This window comes from Nycticebus coucang, chromosome 21, assembly GCF_027406575.1.
Source record: "Nycticebus coucang isolate mNycCou1 chromosome 21, mNycCou1.pri, whole genome shotgun sequence".
In the NCBI taxonomy this organism is placed as follows: Eukaryota; Metazoa; Chordata; class Mammalia; order Primates; family Lorisidae; genus Nycticebus; species Nycticebus coucang.
In genome coordinates this window covers 43,813,365-43,832,238 of record NC_069800.1, presented here as the reverse complement: position 1 = coordinate 43,832,238, position 18,874 = coordinate 43,813,365, and the positions used below count along the sequence as shown (strand labels likewise).

At 40.9% G+C, this 18,874-nt stretch overlaps 1 protein-coding gene across 8 annotated transcripts in view; it reads left to right on the top strand.

Moving 5' to 3' along the window:
- Positions 1–16,083, top strand: part of RBL1 (RB transcriptional corepressor like 1) — a 73,593-nt gene extending 57,510 nt beyond the window's left edge. For 7 of the 8 annotated variants that reach the window (XM_053573547.1, XM_053573548.1, XM_053573546.1 and 4 more), the window contains 6 exons: positions 82–258; positions 2,270–2,341; positions 4,511–4,601; positions 9,380–9,528; positions 12,244–12,408; positions 15,013–16,083. In XM_053573547.1, the coding sequence (XP_053429522.1) occupies positions 82–258; positions 2,270–2,341; positions 4,511–4,601; positions 9,380–9,528; positions 12,244–12,408; positions 15,013–15,183 (825 nt within the window). In that variant the 3' untranslated portion in view covers positions 15,184–16,083. The remainder of the gene's footprint in view (positions 1–81; positions 259–2,269; positions 2,342–4,510; positions 4,602–9,379; positions 9,529–12,243; positions 12,409–15,012) is intronic. The other variant, XR_008376447.1, reaches the window with a different exon arrangement.
- Positions 16,084–18,874: the final 2,791 nt, after the last annotated feature.

Below are 18,874 nucleotides of genomic sequence, written 5' to 3'. Positions count from 1 at the left end.
CTGAATCTTGGCCTGAAAGCCCATGTTCATGATAAGACATAAAAATTTGAGAAACGACTTGATGTTTTGCATCCATCTTAGGTATATCATTTGGCAAGTGCACGCTTACGCGATCTGTGTTTAAAACTGGATGTTTCAAATGAGTTACGAAGGAAGATATGGACGTGCTTTGAATTCACTTTAGTTCATTGCCCTGATCTAATGAGAGACAGGCACTTGGATCAGCTCCTCCTCTGTGCCTTTTATATCATGGCAAAGGTAATGTATAAGTTGGGCAAAGGTCTTTGCTCTGGTTGCCTGTATTTGAAGCATAAAGTAATAATCTGTTGAACTTGATTCTTAGCTTTCCTTTAGTACTACAAGACAACAGTGCCCACTATTACTAATTAAGTAGTAAATTCAAACTACTACACTATTCTCTGAAATGTCCAGTTACTTGTACAATAATCAGCTTTCCCATCTCATAAAAATACATTAGTTGTAAAGGAGTTGAAAGGATCTTAGAGACCATTTGTAATAAATTGGCTTTTTACACTATTAATAGGAACACCATTTCCATCCTTACCACAGGACCCTTGTGATTTTCTTCTTCACAGTAAAATGATCTTCACAATGTAGATGAATAACTGAGGCACAGAGCTGAAAATCACTTGGCCAAAGTTTACATAGTAAGGGAGAATCAAGGATCTCCTAACTCATAATCTAGTAGAAGCTTCTATATAATATTGCTTTCCAATGATTTACTGTGCTACTTTAGAAAACCATTTTACTTTCTAGTTGCTACAACATTTTTTAAGTAAAAAATATAGCATTTCCTGCTTGATTTTTAAAATTCTGATATTTCTGAAATAATAATTTATAACTTCTGTTTTGACCACATTGGCCACACTGGCAGTCCTAGAAGATATATACAATTAAGACCTGACTTTTAGGCTTGTTGCCTGTAGCTCAATGGTTAAGGCACCAGGCCACATACACCAAGGCTGGCGGGTTCGAACCCCTGGCCCAGGCCTACTAAACAACAATGACAAGTACAACAAAAAAATAGCCGGGCATTGTGGCAGGCACCTGTAGTCCCAGCTACTAAGGAGGCTGATATAAGAAAAACGCTTAAGCCCAAGAGTTTGAGCTTGCTGTGAAGCCACGGCACTCTACCGAGGGGCAACATAGTAAGACTGTCTCAAAAAAAAAGACCTGACTTTTAAAATTTTTGAAACAAGTGACATTTTCAAACTCATTTGTGACCCTCCTCCCACAATGCCTCCTTAAAATTTTTCTTTGTAAAAAAATAGGTCTTAATAAATTTTATTAACTAATAATTTGTGTTTTTCAGAAAACTGTCAGAGTTTAGGCTTTGCCATTTCTAGCTCATCACAATAGAGAACAGGTTTAGTGCTAATGGACAGTGGAGTAGAAGTAGCGTAAAGTTATAATTTAAATGAAATTTATGATAATAGAGGAGGAAGCAGAGGAATTCCTTTCTGGATCCCTAATTCGTTTTCTTCCTTTTGGCCACCATTGTCACTTCTGGGGTTTTTTTTTATTTGAACCAGTGCCTCAGTATTATGTTGGTTCAGGAAGGAACAGGGCTTGTGATAACACATAATTATATTTTCAGGGTTGTTTTAGTTTGCAAAGAGCTACTTTTGCATAAGCACTTGCATTCTCCTTTTCTTTTTTATTTATTTATTTATTTTTTGCAGTTTTTTTGGCTGGGGCTGGGTTTGAACCCACCACCTCTGGCATATGGGCCAGTGCCCTACTCCACTGAGCCACAGGCGCCGCCCATCACTTCTATTTAAGCATTAAAAACCCTACAGTCAGTCTGTCCTGAAATGTTAAAACCTAATCCTATAATAACCATTCAGTTTTATTGTGAATCACTACAAGACATTTTCTATCCTTTAGTATGTGGTTAATATACTTTTAAAAAAGTACTTTAATAAAACTGGAAACTGCAGGGGATGCAACAGATCTGAATTTTCTTATATCTTTTTATTATGAAGAAATATATTTTCAATAGAGTCACATAATAGCAATTTCAGTGCTTTTTGATTAAGGAAACTTTAACTGAATCCCCATAGGCCACAAAATTTGAACTTTAAAGGTAGTAAAAATCATAAATGTTAGTGGTTTTTAGTCATGGATTGGCCTAGGGTTAATGGCTTTCTGCAAGGCTGCTCTCGGTGCCAACCTATAATTGAAGTTTTTGTTCAGAGCCATTATTCTTTCAAAAGCAGTTGATAAATGTACTTTTTATTTTCCTCAGGTAACAAAAGAAGAAAGAACTTTTCAAGAAATAATGAAAAGTTATAGAAATCAGCCCCAAGCTAATAGTCACGTGAGTTACATTATTTTCCCTACTGCCCCAAAATAGACTTGTTCTGTTTCTCTGCTGACAAGTCACATAAAAGGTAAACTTCATTTATAGTTTTATTATATTTTAAATTTTCCGGTTTAATGGATACCATTAAACTCAAGAGACAGTTTTTTTAAAGGACAGTTTCAGTAGAAGCCAGAGAATCTGGCTATTTCTGAGTCATCCATATACTTGCTTATACTTGTTACAAGTTTTGCCATTTCAATTGTTCATTTTTTGAATGCAGATATTTTTTACTTGAAAATCTAATGAAAGATATGTATAAAAATAATATTCTTTAATTATATGAGTCTTGATTTGCTGATGATATTTAAATCTAGTAAATACTGAGAATTTATTAACTCCAGCTCCTCTTGCTCTCATCTGATAAGAATAGTTGCATCTTTGAATAGATGATGTGAAGCATTTCTGATCATTTTATTCTACCAGCTATGGTGAAAATCCTGTAAAAGTCTTCGGTCATAGAAATGAAAAATGTTGGCGGGGTGCCTGCCACATACACTGGGGCCAGCAAGTTTGAACCCGGCCCAAGTTTGCCAAACAACAATGACAACAACAGCAACAAATAGCTGGCATTGTGGCAGGCGCCTGTAGTCCCAGCTACTTGGGAGTCTGAGGCAAGAGACTTGCTTTAGCCTGAGTTTGAGGTTGCTGTGAGCTGTGATAGCATAGCACTCTACCAAGGGTGACATAGTGAGACTCTGTCTCAAAAAAAAAACAAACAGGGCAGCGCCTGTGGCTCAGTGAGTAGGGCACCGGCCCCATATGCCGAGGGTGGCGGGTTCGGACCCAGCCCCGGCCAAACTGCAGCAAAAAAATAGCCGGGCGTTGTGGCGCGCGCCTGTAGTCCCAGCTGCTTGGGAGGCTGAGGCAAGAGAATCGCGTAAGCCCAAGAGTTAGAGGTTGCTGTGAGCCGTGTGACACGACAGCACTCTACCCGAGGGCGGTACAGTGAGACTCTGTCTCTACAAAAAAAAAAACAAACAAACAAAATAAGAAATGAAAAATGTTGGCTTGGCGCCTGCTCAAACAGCTAAGGCACCAGCCACATACACCTGAGCTGGCAGGTTTGAATCCAGCCTGGGCCCATAAAACAACAACAGCTGCAACCAAAAAAATAGCTGAGTGTTATGTCAGGAGGCGGAAGCAGGAGAATCGCTTGAGCCCAGGAGCTGGAGGTTGCTGTGAGCTGTGATGCCACAGCACTCTACCCAGGATGACAACTTGAGGCTTGTCTTAAAAAAAAAAAAGAAAGAAAAGAAAAATGTTAGCCTAATGGCCTGACATGTAGTCAGCACTTAATGTTAACTTCGTGTTATTATTATTATAGCTGAAGAACACAAGTAGGTTACCCAAAGGGTTTGACTATTAAAGAACCTAGCTTCTCTGCTCACAGGGAACATAATGGCCTCTGCTCTGGCCCTGGAGATCATAGAAAAACAGAGAGGTAGAGCGCCACAAATGGTTTCACTTCTTAAACTCCAAAATACACTGATATTGAGCAATATAGTATGAAGAACAGGCACTTGTTATCCTGTAGCAAACTAAGCTAAGAGTTCTGGGCCTCTTCAGAAAAATTCATCAGGAACAAAACCTATAGAGGTCCAGATTGTTCTTGAAGATTATGTAGCCATCTAAAAGGAGTGGGAATGGGCTGGGGACAAGAACAGAAGACCCATTGAGATCAGATGATTGTTGTGTAAGCAATTTAAAGGAAGGAAAGGGCAGCACCTGTGGCTCAAAGGAGTAGTGCCCCGGCCCCATATGCCAGAGGTGACGGGTTCAAACCCAGAAACCCTGGCCAGAAAAAAAAAGAAGGAAGAACAAATTCAGATCTTTTATTTGAAAAAACTTGATGATCAGTCTTTAGTTGCTACTTAATTCATCTTCATCTTTTGTAAACTAAGATGGCACATTTAAAGTGGTATGCTCTGCCTCAGTATCCACTCTTTCAGGATATTCGCCATAGTCTACAGTTATCAGAGCTAATAATATCTTATCCTTGATTACCACTTTATACAGATAAATATTTTTTAATTGGCTTGATATTTTCTTCCTTTACATTTTGACCTTACTTAACTTGTGCTTCTTTGTGACTCAGCTGTCCTTTTTTCCCCTTCTGGCCTGTAGGTATACAGAAGTGTTCTGTTGAAAAATATTCCAAGAGAAGTTGTGGCATACAATAAAAACATAAATGGTGATTTTGAAATGACAGATTGTGGTAAGTCGTCTAATTTAACATGCTATATGTAAAACACCTTTGAGATGTTTTACATAGGATGTTTTACAAAGGATGAGGCGGGTATAGTATATAAAACATTAATTTATCCCTTGCTAATTCTGTTTTTGTTTGTTTTTTGAGACAGAGTCTCAAGCTGTCGCCCTGAGTAGAATGCTGTGGCGTCACAGCTCACAGCAACCTCAAACTTTTGGGCTTAAGTGATTGTCTTGTCTCAGCCTTCTAAGGAGCTGGGACTACAGGTGCCTGCCACAATGCCTGGCTATTTTTTGGTTGTAGTTGTCATTGTTGTTTGGCAGGCTGGAGCTGGATTCAAACCTGCCAGTTCCAGTGTATGTGGCTGCTGCCCTAGCCGCTGAGCTACAAGCGCCAAGCCTTGTTAATTCTGTTTTGAAACTTTTCTACTTATACTTATTAATAAAACACTTAAAGACACTTAATAAAATTTATACATCTGAATGACAGTGAAAGCAAGATAGCTGTCAGTGATCTTTCTGAGGAGACAATTAAGGAAATGTCCTTTTCATAATAAGCATATAGGTGATTCTGCTACCATGGGCAAGATGGCACACTCTTGTCACCATCATGCTAGGACTTTAAGCATAATATTTATATGCTTCTCCTGCCCATCTCCTTTTCCTTGTTTCATCTTTCTATATATTTAAAGTGCATGTCATAAGTACATAGTCTATATATGTACAGTGATTTATTTAATTCAACAATGTGAGACATTTAGGCTGTTTCCAGTTATACACAGGTTTATAATGAACATTATTAAAGTTTGATCTTTGGTCCACATAATTAGGATAAATTCTAACAGAAAATTGGCTGGATGAAAACCCTTTTTTTTTTTTTTTTTCCAGAAAAAGTCTCACTATGTTGCCCTTGGTAGAGTGCTGTGGCGTCACAGCTCATGGCAACCTCAAACTCTTGGGCTTAAGCGAGTCTCTTGCCTCAGCCCTCCCAACTAGCTGGGACTACAGGTGCCCACCAAAACGCCTGGCTATTTTTTTTGTTGTTGTCGTTGTTTGCAGGCTTGGGCTAGGTTTAAACCTGCCAACCCCAGTGTATGTGGCTGGCGCCCTAACCACTGAGCTACAGGCGCCAAGCCACTTTTTTTTTTTTTTTTTTTTGGAGACAGGGTTTTTCTCTGTTACCTGTGCTAGAGTGCAGTATTATCCTCATAGCTCAATGCAACCTCAAACTCCTGGGCTCAGCTGATCATCCTGCATCAGCTTCCTGAGTAGCTGGGATTATAGGCACCAGCCACCACTCACAGCTAAAAATAATTTTTTTTTTTTTTTCGGAGATAAACGATTACCCTGGATAGAGTGCCATGGCATGACAGATCACAGCAACCTCAAACTCTTAGGCTCAAGCAATCCTCTTGCCTCAGCTTCCCAAGTAGGTGGGACTATAGGCACCCGCCATGATGCCCAGCTACTTTTGCTACTTTTAGTAGAGACAGGGTCTCATTCTTGTTCAGGCTGATCTCAAACTTGTAAGCTCAAGCAATCTACCACCTCAACTTAAAAACAATTTTTTTAATTACATAAATATTCATGATCATTATGGTGTCTACTTGGATCTAAACTGAAAAGATCTCTGGTAGGGTCCTAGAATCTGATCTCATTTAAGGATACATAGACCAAACTCAATTCTTTGTACATACGTATATTATTGCTGAGCCTTTTCAAGGAGGTATACGTGTATAAAACAATATCCCTGACAAAATATCAAAAAGCCTTTTTTATGTTCTTTTATACTTGTTACTTACCTTTCCAGGGTGGTTTTTCTACAAAACCAGGATCACAGATTAGCTAAGAAACTGTGGATCCTTGGTCTGTCTTGTGCTTTCTATGTGAGAAACTAAGTAACTACTAGCAAGTATCTGAGATGCAGATTTTATTAGGCAGAGATCCCTACCATCTGAGGAGAAACAGATTTGTAAGACTTACAAACCTTTGATCACATTTTCTGTCCCAGTATTTCATACATTTCATGTTTTTTTGTTTTTGGGGGTTTTTTTGAGACAGAATCTTACTCTGTGGCTCAAGGTAGAGTGCTGTGGCATCAGCCTAGCTCACAATAACTTCAAACTCTTGGCCTTAAGCAATCCTCTTACCTCAGCCTCCCAAGTAGCTGGGACTACAGGTGCTCACCACACAGTCATCTATTTTTTTTTTAGTAGAGACAGGGTCTTTTATTTTTTTGAGACAGAGCCTCAAGCAGTCGCCCTAGGTAGAGTGCATCACAGCTCACAGCAACCTCCAACTCCTGGACTCAAGCAATTCTCCTGCCTCCGCCTCCTAAGTAGCTGGGACTACAGGCACCTGCCACAATGCCCAGCTATTTTTTGGTTGCAGCCGTCATTATTGTTTGGCGGGTCCGAGCTGGATTCAAACCCACCAGCTCAGGTGTATGTGACTGGTGCCTTCGTCGCTTGCCACAGGCACCAAGCCAGGGTCTTATTCTTGATCAGCCTGGTCTTGAACTCCTGAGCTCAAGTGATCCACCTGTCTCTATCTTCCAGAGTGCTAGGATCTTTTAAAGTATATATGGTAAGACAATCACCCCAAGGCCTACTGAGGCTTTATTTTCTGAGTCTTTATGTAAATATTAACAATTGGAAATGGAATGACAGAAACATGTGACTGTAGTCTCTGCCTCAAGAAATTTCAAACCTGGCTTGGCACCTATAGCTCAGTGAGTAGGGTGCCAGCCACAAACACCAAGGCTGGTGGGTTTAAGCCTGGCCCAGGCCTGCTAAACAACAATGACAGCTGCAACCAAAAAAATAGCTGGGCATTGTGGCAGGCACCTGTAGCCCCAGCTACTCTGGAGGCTGAGGCAAGAGAATCGCTTAAGCCCAAGAGTTTGAGGTTGCTATGAGCTGTGACACCATGGTACTCTACTGAGGGTGACATAGTGAGACTGTTTCAAAAAAAGAAATTTCAAACTTAAGAAGGACATTAAACAAGTTTATTTGATCCATGTAATAAGAATAATGTAGAACAGCTGTTACTAAGCCATTATGCTTTGGAACAGTGTTTCTAAGAATGATGGTATAAATGTTTGGGGGCAAGACAGACTATGTATGAAAAATTTGGGAAATATGAAGTTAAAGTGACCATGTTTTGTTTTTTTTTCCAACTTTAGTTCTTCTTAATATACTAACATACATTCTGAATTTCCAGTATAATATGCAGCATTTTCTCAACCACATAACTTCCCTTCACTCCCCCCTATCAAGATCATTCAAAAATAGAAAGAGTGAAAAAGACATTCAAATTAGAACTGAGATCCCCTTGGGCTGCTTGGCCTTTGGAAACATATTTGAATCTTCTGGTTTTCCTAAGGTAAAGGCATGCTTTGATCCATGTTCTCAATGTTTACAGGCCAATGTATTGAGAAAGAGAACTTATGTATATAAATATATATGCTGAATTCTTTTTACTCAGCAGTGGCTTAGTTCTTTTAAACAGATGATTCTTGTACATACAAATAAATAATAGTTTGTAATACTCTTCCCAAAAAAGGGTAGGATAAATTTCTGCCAGGGGTCATAAGCTGTCCCATAGTGACCCCAAATAATTAGGAAAGCACATCAGGAAAATCTGTCATTTTGCAACTGATGGTGCTCACTAAAAACTGAAACTGGATCCTGATCAGGGTTCCTGTTGTAGATGGGAAAATAAGACCTTTATAACACCTGTTACCTGCCATGTATTTGCAGAGAAACAAACACAATTCATTTTGCTTCTTCCTTACCCTGTGAGGATATGCTTTACCTTTTAGAGTCTTTCCACCTTTCTCAGAAAGCTATCAAGAATATCTGCAGTTACCTGGCATGGTGGCTCACGCCTATAATCCCAGCACTGTAGGAGGCTCAGGCAGGAGGATTACTCAAACTCATGAGTTCAAGACTTGTCTGAGCAAGAGTGAGATCACAACTCATTAAACAAATGAAAAGCCCAGCTTCGGGATGCTGAGGCAGCAGGGTGCCCAAAGCCTGAGTCTGAGGTTGCAGTGAGCTATGACCCTACTGCACTCTGCTCAGGGCATAGGGTAGGACTCTGCCTTAGAAACAACAAGAACAACAAAAGAACATCTGAAGCCAGGGTTTGCCACTGCCACCCATACTGTGAAACTTGACCACCAGTGACAGTAAGCTGAAAAGCTATGGTTATGAAAACATTTTTGCTAAAGTGGTATCTAGAGAAAAAGCACCACCTCGGTTCATATGTTTGTATATTTCTAGATTCGAATTTGATTGCTAAATAATGCAGGTGTATTTCTGAACCTTCTCTGAAAATATTAATTGTTTTACATAAAGATTTGTATGTTGTTTTAATATTGTAGACAGGAGGCCTGGCAAGGTGGCTCACACCTATAATGCTAGCACTTTGGGAGGCCGAGGTGAGTGGATTGCCTGAGCTCAGGAGTTTGAGACCAGCCTGAACAAGAGTGAGACACACACACACACCCAACCCACCCCCCATCTCTAAAAAATAATAATAATAAATAACCAGATGTCATGGTAGGCACCTGTAGTCCCAGCTACTCGGGAGACTGAGGCAAGAGAATCACTTGAGCCCCAGAGTTTGAGGTTCCTGTGAACTATGACACCATGGCACTCAACTGAGGGTGACATAGTGAAACTCTGTCTCAAAAAAGAAAAAAAATTGTAGATAGGAAATTCAGGGCACCCTCTTATATATTAAAATATACTTATTACAACACTGAATTCTTTTCAACAGACTTGGAAGATGCTACAAAAACACCTGACTGTTCCAGTGGACCAGTGAAAGAAGAAAGAGGTGATCTTATCAAATTTTACAATACCATATATGTAGGAAGAGTAAAGTCATTTGCATTGAAATACGACTTGTCAAATCAGGACCATGCGGTATGTTTCATGTTTAACTACTTTTTTTTTTTTCTTGCAGGGGCCTGGTTTGGCCGGGGCCTGGTTTGAACCCACCACCTCCAGTATATGGGGCCAGCGCCCTACTCCGTTGAGCCACATGTGCCACCCTACTCTTTTAATATCTGTACTCATAATTGTATTACTATGAGTTTATTTTTGCTAAATATTTTAGTGTTTAAAGCCTCACTGGTGCATTATATAGAAAATATACTATCAGTTAATGAGAGAATGATTAATAAGCAGAGTGATTAGGACTGTAATACAACAGAGACCAGGGGAAATCATGGGAATTCTATTTTTACTATGATTATGTTGCTAGAAATTATGTATGCATATGGGCAAGGACTAGATGGGAACATAGAAACATTAAAATGATTAATTGGGGTGAATCTTTTTGTGTTCTGGGGTTTCTTTTGTTAAACCATGGAAGATAAATGTTTTTCTTTTTCTTTTTCTTTTTTATTTTTTGAAATTGTTGGGGAACCATTGAGGATTCAATGAGCCAGGTTATACTGCTTGTGTTTGCTGGGTGAAGTCCCTCTATTAATAGTGTCCCCACCTTGGGCAGCACCTGTGGCTCAGTGGGTAGGGTGCCAGCCCCATATACCAAGGGTAGCGGGTTCAAACCTGGCCCTGGCCAAACTGCAACAAAAAAATAGCTGGGTGTTGTGGTGGGTGCGTGTAGTCCCAGCTACATGGGAGGCTGAGGCAAAGAGAATCACCTAAGCCCTGGAGTTGGAGGTTGCTGTGAGCTGTGTGACACCATAGCACTCTACCAAGGGCAATAAAATGAGACTCTGTCTCTACAAAAAAAGAAAGTTCCACCTGAGCCGGGCGTTGTGGCAGGCACCTGTAGTCCTAGCTACTTGGGAGGCTGAGGCAAGAGAATCACTTAAACCCAAGAGTTTGAGGTTGCTGTGAGCTGTGATGCCACAGAACTCTACCAAGGGTGACATAGTAAGACTCTATCTCAAAAAAAAAAAAAAAAAAAAATAGTGTCCCACCTCCAAGAAGTGTGTCACACACTGTTTTTCCATTTTTCTTAAGATAAAGAGAAAAGGAAATAAGTAAGCAGGCCTAGATTGTTAATAGAGGCAACACTAAGAAATTTTAATGCTGGCTATAGTTTTGGCAGCAGCAGCAGATCTAAGAAAGTGTTACCAATGTATAAGCTGAGGTTGGTTCCCAGGATACCAGACTTCAGCGTAAGAAAGAGGACCTCAGTTGAAGCTGCAGCCAACCAGCCAGCCAGCAGCTGTGTGTGTGTGTGTGTGTGTGTTACGTGTAAGCTACATTTCTGTCTTTACTTTTTTCAAGGAATATGGTCTATGACTGTCCTCAGAGAACATAACTGTTCCTTCTGCTCTATCAGTTCTACCTCCTCTGTGTCATGTGCTGTGCTGTAAATATCTTTATCATCAGCCATCTGAAACTAGTTTTAATAGCTTCAAGTGAAGATGAATGAAATATTAGTTAAGGCCAGGCATGGTGGCCCACACCTGTTTTCCTAGCATTGGGAGGTTGAGGTAGAAGGATCTCTCGAGCTCAGATGTTTAAAACCAGCCTAAACAAGACCAAAACCTATCTATACCAAAGATAGAAAAAAATTAGCCAGGCATTGTGGGGGCACTTGTCATCCCAGTCACTTAGGAAGTTGAGGCAGATCACTTGAACCCAGGAGTTTGATGTTGCTGTCAACTAGAGTGCTAGGGTGACACCATGGCACTCTAGCCTAGGCAACAGAGTGTGGCTCTGTCAAAAAGAAAACAAATACTAGTTACTAGATTTCCTGAAAGACCTAGGAAAATAAATTCTACGTTATCTGTTTAAAAAAAGCAGGGCAGCGCCTGTGGCTCAATGAGTAGGGCACCGGCCCCACATACCAAGGGTGGCAGGTTCAAACCTGGCCCCAGCCAAACTGCAACAACAAGAAAAACGACAACAAGGAGTAATAGACCATTTCTTTGCATTTTTCAGCCATAAATACAGGCAATCCCCTGTTTATGAATGAGATAGTTTCTGTAGATTTGATCTTAAGTTGAATCTGTATGTAAGTTGGAACTGGTTGGCTGGGCGGTGCCTGCGGGTCAGTGGGTAGGGTGCCGGCCCCATATACCAAGGGTGGCGGGTTCAAACCCAGCCCCAGCCAAACTGCAACAAAAAAATAGCTGGGCGTTATGGCGGGTGCCTGTAGTCCCAGCTACTAGGGAGGCTGAGGCAAGAGAATTGCCTAAGCCCAGCAGTTGGAGGTTGCTGTGAGCTGTGACGTTACGGCACTCTACCGAAGGCAATAAAGTGAGACTCTGTCTCTACAAAAAAAATAAAATAACCGGTTGGCTCTGTGCCCGTAGCTCAGTGTTTAGGGCACTGGCCACACACACGAGCACTGGTGAGTTCGAAACCAGCCGGGGCCTGCCAAACAACAATGAAAACAACAACAACAACAACAAAGAATAGCCAGGCATTGTGGTGGGTGCCTATAGTCCCAACTACTTGGGAGGCTGAGGCAAGAGAATCACTTAAGCCCAAGAGTTTGAGGTTGTTATGAACTGTGACGCCATGGCACTCTACTGAGGGCAACATAGTGAAACTCTCTCTCAAAAAACAAATAAACAAAAAAGAATAAAAATAGAGTGGGATTCAAAAAAAAACAAAAACTTTTATCTTAAAAATCTGACTTTTGCATTATTTTAGATGGATGCTCCACCACTCTCTCCTTTTCCACATATTAAGCAACAGCCAGGCTCACCACGCCGCATTTCCCAACAACACTCAGTGTACGTTTCCCCACACAAGAATGGGTCAGGCCTTACAGCAAGAAGCGGTCTGCTGTACAAGTTCAATGGTAGCCCTTCTAAGGTAAGGTACAGACAGGCTTTATTCCAGAAGAACTTGTATATATATACGTATGTTGAAGGTTGGATTTCAGGTTGGATTTCAGATTACCAATTAGTAATCATTAATTTGGACTTTTTTCTCCAGATTTCTCCTATACTGATAAAACATGAACTGGAACCATGATCTAGAACAATATGTTCAGTTGAAGTAGTTTAATCCATTACTGTTAGTATATTTGGGGAGTTCACTTCAAGAGTCTCCCTGTTCAGGCGGCGCCTGTGGCTCAGTCGGTAGGGCGCCGGCCCCATGTACCGAGGGTGGCGGGTTCAAACCCGGCCCCGGCCGAACTGCAACCAAAAAATAGCCGGGCGAAAATGGCGGGCGCCTGAGTCCCAGCTACTTGGGAGGCTGAGGCAAGAGAATCGCTTAAGCCCAGGAGATGGAGGTTGCTGTGAGCTGTGTGAGGCCACAGCACTCTACCGAGGGCCATAAAGTGAGACTCTGTCTCTACAAAAAAAAAAAAAGAGTCTCCCTGTTCAAGGCTTGGCCTGTAATCCCAGCACTTGGGAGGCTGAGGTGGGTGGATTGCCTGAGCTCACAGGTTCAAGACCAGCCTGAGCAAGAGCTAGACCCCATCTCTAAAAAATAGCCAGGCATGTGGCAGGCGCCTGTAGTCCCAGCTACTTAGGAGGCTGAGGCAAGAGAATTGCTTAAGCCCAAGAGTTTGAGGTTGCTGTGAGCTTTGACACTACAGCACTCTACTGAGGGCAACAAAGTGAGACGCCGTCTCAATAAAAAAAAGTCTCCCTGTTCAAGCATGATCTTTAGAAGGGACCAGTAATGCAACACCTACAGGTGCTCCAACATAGGGAACATTAAAGAACAGACTTGGGCTCTGTGCCTATAGCTCAGAGGCTAGGGTGCTGGCTACATACACCAGGGCTTCCCAGTAGGAACCCTACCCGGGTCTGCCAAACAACAATGACAACTACAACAATGAAAAAAAAAAATAGCCAGGCATTGTGGTGGGCACCTGTAGTCCCAGCTACTTGGGAGGCTGAGGCAAGAGAATCACTTAAGCCCAAGAGTTTGAGGTTGCTGTGAGCTGTGACGGCATAGCACTCTACTATAGGCAACATAGTGAGATTCTCTCTCTCAAAAAAATAAACAGATTTGGAAGTGAAAGTACATTGGTGCATGGCAACCAGGATAGGAAAAAGTCTGGAAACAGAAGCCTTCTTTTATGTACATAGACAGCTCTAGGGCTATCTTCATACAGTGCTGAAGATGTGACGTGGACATGATTACTGTTTCCAGGTATTTCAAGCAGATAAGTTCAGTATGTCTCCAGAAGCCAAAATCAGTGTCAACTGGAAGAAATTGTAGTGGGGCAGATTATATAACTCAGTTCAAATAGAGTGATGGCTCTTGAACTCATTAGTTTCCTAGTTAGTTACACAAACAGCTATTGAGTTCCTACCATACTTGACAAACAAAAATAAATACCAGATTTATTTTTCCTCTTTGTAGAAATTGATTCCTGTAATCCCAAAGAAATTCTTGAATGGAATCAAAGATTGGACCAGTTGACTTCTAAGGTAGTGATTCTGAAACTATAAGTCAGAATCACCTGGGGAGCTTGTTGAACACAGATACCTGTCCCACTGACCTATTGAATCACAGGTCACTAACAGGCAGGTCAAAGACTCTGTAATTAGCTCCCTAGATGTTTGTGATATGCAGATTTCAGGAACCACTTCTCTGACCCTGCTACTCAGAGCATGGTTTATGGACACCAGCAACCTCAGCATCACCTGAAAGCTGTTTAGAAACACAATTTAGGCTCCGTGCCTGTAGCTCAAGCGCCTAAGGCGCCAGCCACATACACTAGAGCTGGCAGGTTCAAATCCAGCCCAGGCCTGCCAAACAACAATGACAACAACAGCCAAAAAATAGGCGGGGATTGTGGCTGGCAGCTGTAGTCCCAGCTACTTGGGAGGCTGAGGCAAGAAAATTGCTTAAGCCCTGGAGTTGGAGGTTGCTATGAGCTGTGATGCCACAGCACTTTACCCAGGGTGCCAGCTTGAGGCTCTGTCTCAAAAAAAGGAAAAGAAACACAATCTCAGGCTCCGCATCAGCCCTGCTAATTCTGAATCTGCATTTTTAGGATCCCAAATTGATTAGTAAGCACATTAAAAATGAAAAACATTACTCTGAGATACAGATCTCAAACTTACGTAGCATCACAATCACCTGAGGGTTGTATTAAAACATGGACTGCTGGGCTCCATCCCCAGCATGTTGGTTTCAGTAGGTTTAGGGTGACCCTGGATAATTAGCATTTTTAATTACGTTCCTACATACTGCTGCTGCTTTTGATCTGGGGACTACACATTGAGAACTACTATCACAAGGTAAATCTAATTTCAGTTTTTTAACCACTTGTAAAGATTATTTCTAGCCATGCTTAATAAGTTGATCTAAATTCAAAACATAATCTCTATCCCAGTGTTTAGATTTGAATGGATGGTAGAGGACAGGAAAAAGCAGTTAGCTTGGTTCTTTGTTACTGCTTCCCTTCCCGTCCCTCCCCCCTTTACTCACACATGTCCTCTGTTTTTGCAGAGTTTAAAAGATATCAACAACATGATAAGGCAAGGTGAGCAGAGAACCAAGAAGCGGGCAATAGCCATTTGTAATGATGTAGAGTCACCTGCCAAACGCCTCTGCCAAGAAAATGATGATGTTTTACTTAAAAGACTACAGGATGTTGTCAGCGAAAGAGCAAATCATTAATGTTGTTCCTGTTTCTATGATAAAAGCACTTTGAGTTTGTTCATCAGAAAGTTGGGGCTCGGTCCTTCAAATCCTTGAGCCCTGGAGATGGTAAATATCACTGGGTTATAACAAAAATTGCACCAAAATTATGTGAGTTTTTTTCACATTTATCCAAAATGTAGTTGAAAAAGATATTTTTTAAGTTGGGTTGGAAAGGATTATTTTAAGTGCCTTTTAAAAATCTTAATAGTCATAGAATTTTTTTAAAATACATTCCTTGGCTTAGTTTTTAAGATAAAAGAGAAACTTAGTAACTTTTTAGCTTCCTTTTTAAAAATAATCAAATGTCTCCTCCTGTGCTTTGTAATATAAGGGTAATCTATTTTTGTTAAGCATTCATGTGAGATTTTTATTTCCAATTTGATATTGAAGATAGAGTTGGTTCCCATAGTACCTGGGCCAGAAGGTGATACACCAGCCTATCTCTGGTCCACTGTTGGTAACTCCACATCAAGGTGCCACTACTATTCTGGGTATTCTGATCCCTTCCTATTCCCTTCAGCATAAGCAGATTTATGCCTGAGCCTGTGTTACCCCCATTCCTTGCTTTCCAACCCTGAGCCCTCTTAACTTGGTGTCATGACCCAATAAAAAGGGTACTTCGTTGTTTTTCATGACTTTATACATGATTGTATTAAGTCATGTACTTCTCAAAATGGGAATTTGCTTCTCAGGCCTGTAGAGTAAAATTCAGAAAAAATTATTAGAAACTAAATTTTCTAGGCTGGACACAGGGGCTCACGCCTGTAATCCTCACACTTTGAGAAGCCAAGGCAGATGGATTGCTTGAACTGAGAGGCATTTGAGACCAGCCTGAGCAAGATCAAGACCTCGTGTCTAATAAACATAGAAAAACTAGCCGAACGTTGTAGCAGGTACCTGTAGTCCCAGCTACTTGGAAGATGGAGGCAAGAGGACCATTTGCGCCCAAGAGTTTGAGGTTGCTGTGAGCTATGATGCCATTGCACTCTACCCAGGGCGACAGAGTGAGATTCTGTCTCAAAAAAAAAGAAAGAAAGAAACTTAATGTCTTATTAGTAAGATGTATAATGTGTGATATACTGTTTCTGAAGTCATCATAAGATCAGTCATTCTTATTGTCTAATTGATTCCCTAAGAAGATTTGAAACCTTTTTTTAAAAGCCTTATTAAAGGCCCGGTGCAGTGGCTCACGCCTATAATCCTAGCATTCTGGGAGGCCAAGGCAGGTGGATTGCTTGAACTCACGAGTTCAAGACCAGCCTGAGCAAAAGCAAGACCCCATCTCTTGTAAAAATAGAAAAACTGAGGCAAGAGGATCGCTTGAGCCCAAGAGTTGAAGGTTGCCGTGAGCTATGATGCCACAGCACCCTACCCAGGGTGACCTCTTGAGACTGTCTCAAAAAAAAAAAACAAAAAAAAACCCAAACCTCCTTAAAATCATGTTATGCCTTATAATTCTATTATACATCATCAGTAAAGCAGCTGGTTATTATTCCCTCTTCTCCTTTTGTTCTCAGTATTATTAGTGCATCATGAGTTTCCTATTAGGGTATGACCACTAGGACCCCTAAAGATGTTTTTCAAACTGGGTGCCCATGTCTCAGTAGTTAGGGTGCTGGCCACATACTGTGGGGCTGGTGAGTTCTAACCAGCCAGGGCCTGCTAAACAAACAAACAAAAAAAAAAATAGCTAGGTGTTGTGGTGGGTTCCTGTCCCAGCTACTAGGGAGGCTGAGGCAAATGAATCGCTTGAGCCCAAGAGTTTGAGGTTGCAGTGAGCTGTGACACCATGGCACTCTACCAAGGGCAACAAAGTGAGACTCTGTCTCAATAAAAAAAGTAAACAATCAGCGGTGCCTGTGGCTCACTGGGTAGGGCACTGGCCCCATATACCAAGGGTGGCAGGTTTGAACCCGGCCCCAACCAAACTGCAACAAAAAATAGCCAGGTATTGTGGCAGGCACCTGTAGTCCCAGCTACTCGGGAGACTGAGACAAAGAGAATCGCCTACGCCGGCCCCATATGCCGAGGGTGGTGGGGTCAAACCCAGCCCCGGCCAAACTGCAACAAAAAAATAGCCGGGCGTTGTGGCAGGCGCCTGTAGTCCCAGCTACTTGGGAGGCTGAGGCAAGAGAATCGCGTAAGCCCAAGAGTTAGAGGTTGCTGTGAGCCGTGTAACGCCACTGCACTCTACCAAGAGCGGTACAGTGAGACTCTGTCTCTACAAAAAAAAAAAAAAAGAAAATCGCCTAAGCCCAGGAGTTGGAGGTTGCTGTGAGCTATGACGCCACAGCACTCTACTAAGGGCACAAAGTGAGACTTTGTCTCTAAAAATAAATAAATAAAAACATGCTGTTCCATAGGATAAAACTTTCCAAAGAATCAACTCTTCAGCATTCACCTTTTCTAGTGTGTTTCTAGAATCTAGAAGGACATGGATAAGCCATTCTTAATTAATTTTGAGAAGATTTATCAAAGGTATATGTTTTCAACCAAAAGTCTTAATGTTTAAAAGCCATAATATTAACTTACCTTATATGTCTGACCAGAGCTAATTTGAATAGTCTAAGATTTGGCTGTCAATTACTAATTAGTATTTTCAAGGATTTTATTTTTCAATTTTAAGAAGAAAAGGGATTTTGGTCACATTTTACTTTAATGAAAATTACATCCTCATTTTTTATGTAGTGTCTACACTTTTTGTTTGTTTGGGTTTTTTGTTTGGTTGGTTGGTTGGTTTTTGTAGCAGCAGAGTGTTTTTGGAATAGTCTACATGTTGTTAGAAGCCGAATCACATAAAGTCTGTGCTGGGCATGATAGCTTACACCTATAATCCCACTACTTTGGGAGGCCAAGACAGGAGGATCACTTGAAGCTAGAAGTTTGAGAACAGCTTGGGCAACATAATGAGACCCCCATCTCTAAAATATAATTAGTTGGGCATGATCATGTTCACCTATAATCGTAGCTACTTGGAAGGCTGAAGCAGAAGGATTGCCTGAGCCCAGAAGGTTAAGGCTGCAGTGAGTTGTGACTGCACCACTGCACTGTAGCCAGATTACAGAGCAAGAGTCTGTCTCTTAAAAAAAGAAGAAAAAAAAAAGTCTGTCTTGAATCCTTGTACATATTTTTATGTAGCTGTGCTTTCTCATTTTTGTTTCCGTTATTAATGTGCAAAATATAAATGAGCATTTGTACATCGACTATATAAGAAATTCTGGACATGTTTTTATTAGCTTTCAGGACTTGATATCAATGTAAATAAAATAGTTAATAAAAATTTGAATTTTTGAGATTATTCAAAAAAACTGACCTTTTGATCTTTTTTGTCTGACTAGAAGTAACTGCACAGCCATCTAAACTCTTTTTAAATATCTTCTTCATATCTTTTAAATTCCTTAGTATAACTTAAACGTTAATGTTCCTGTGATTTCCAGGGTCTAGTGGGAGAATGGAAAGTAACTACTAATGACTGTGGGGGATTTGGGGGAGATTGTTGAAAACTATTTTGGAACGTGATATAAGTGGTAATTGAATAACATTGTTAATTTACTAGATGCCACTGAATTGTATACTTTAATTTTATGTTATTTAAATTTCATTGTAATTTTTAAAAGCACCTGCGAACACATATAAGAAAACAGAATCAGGCTGAGCACAGTGGCTC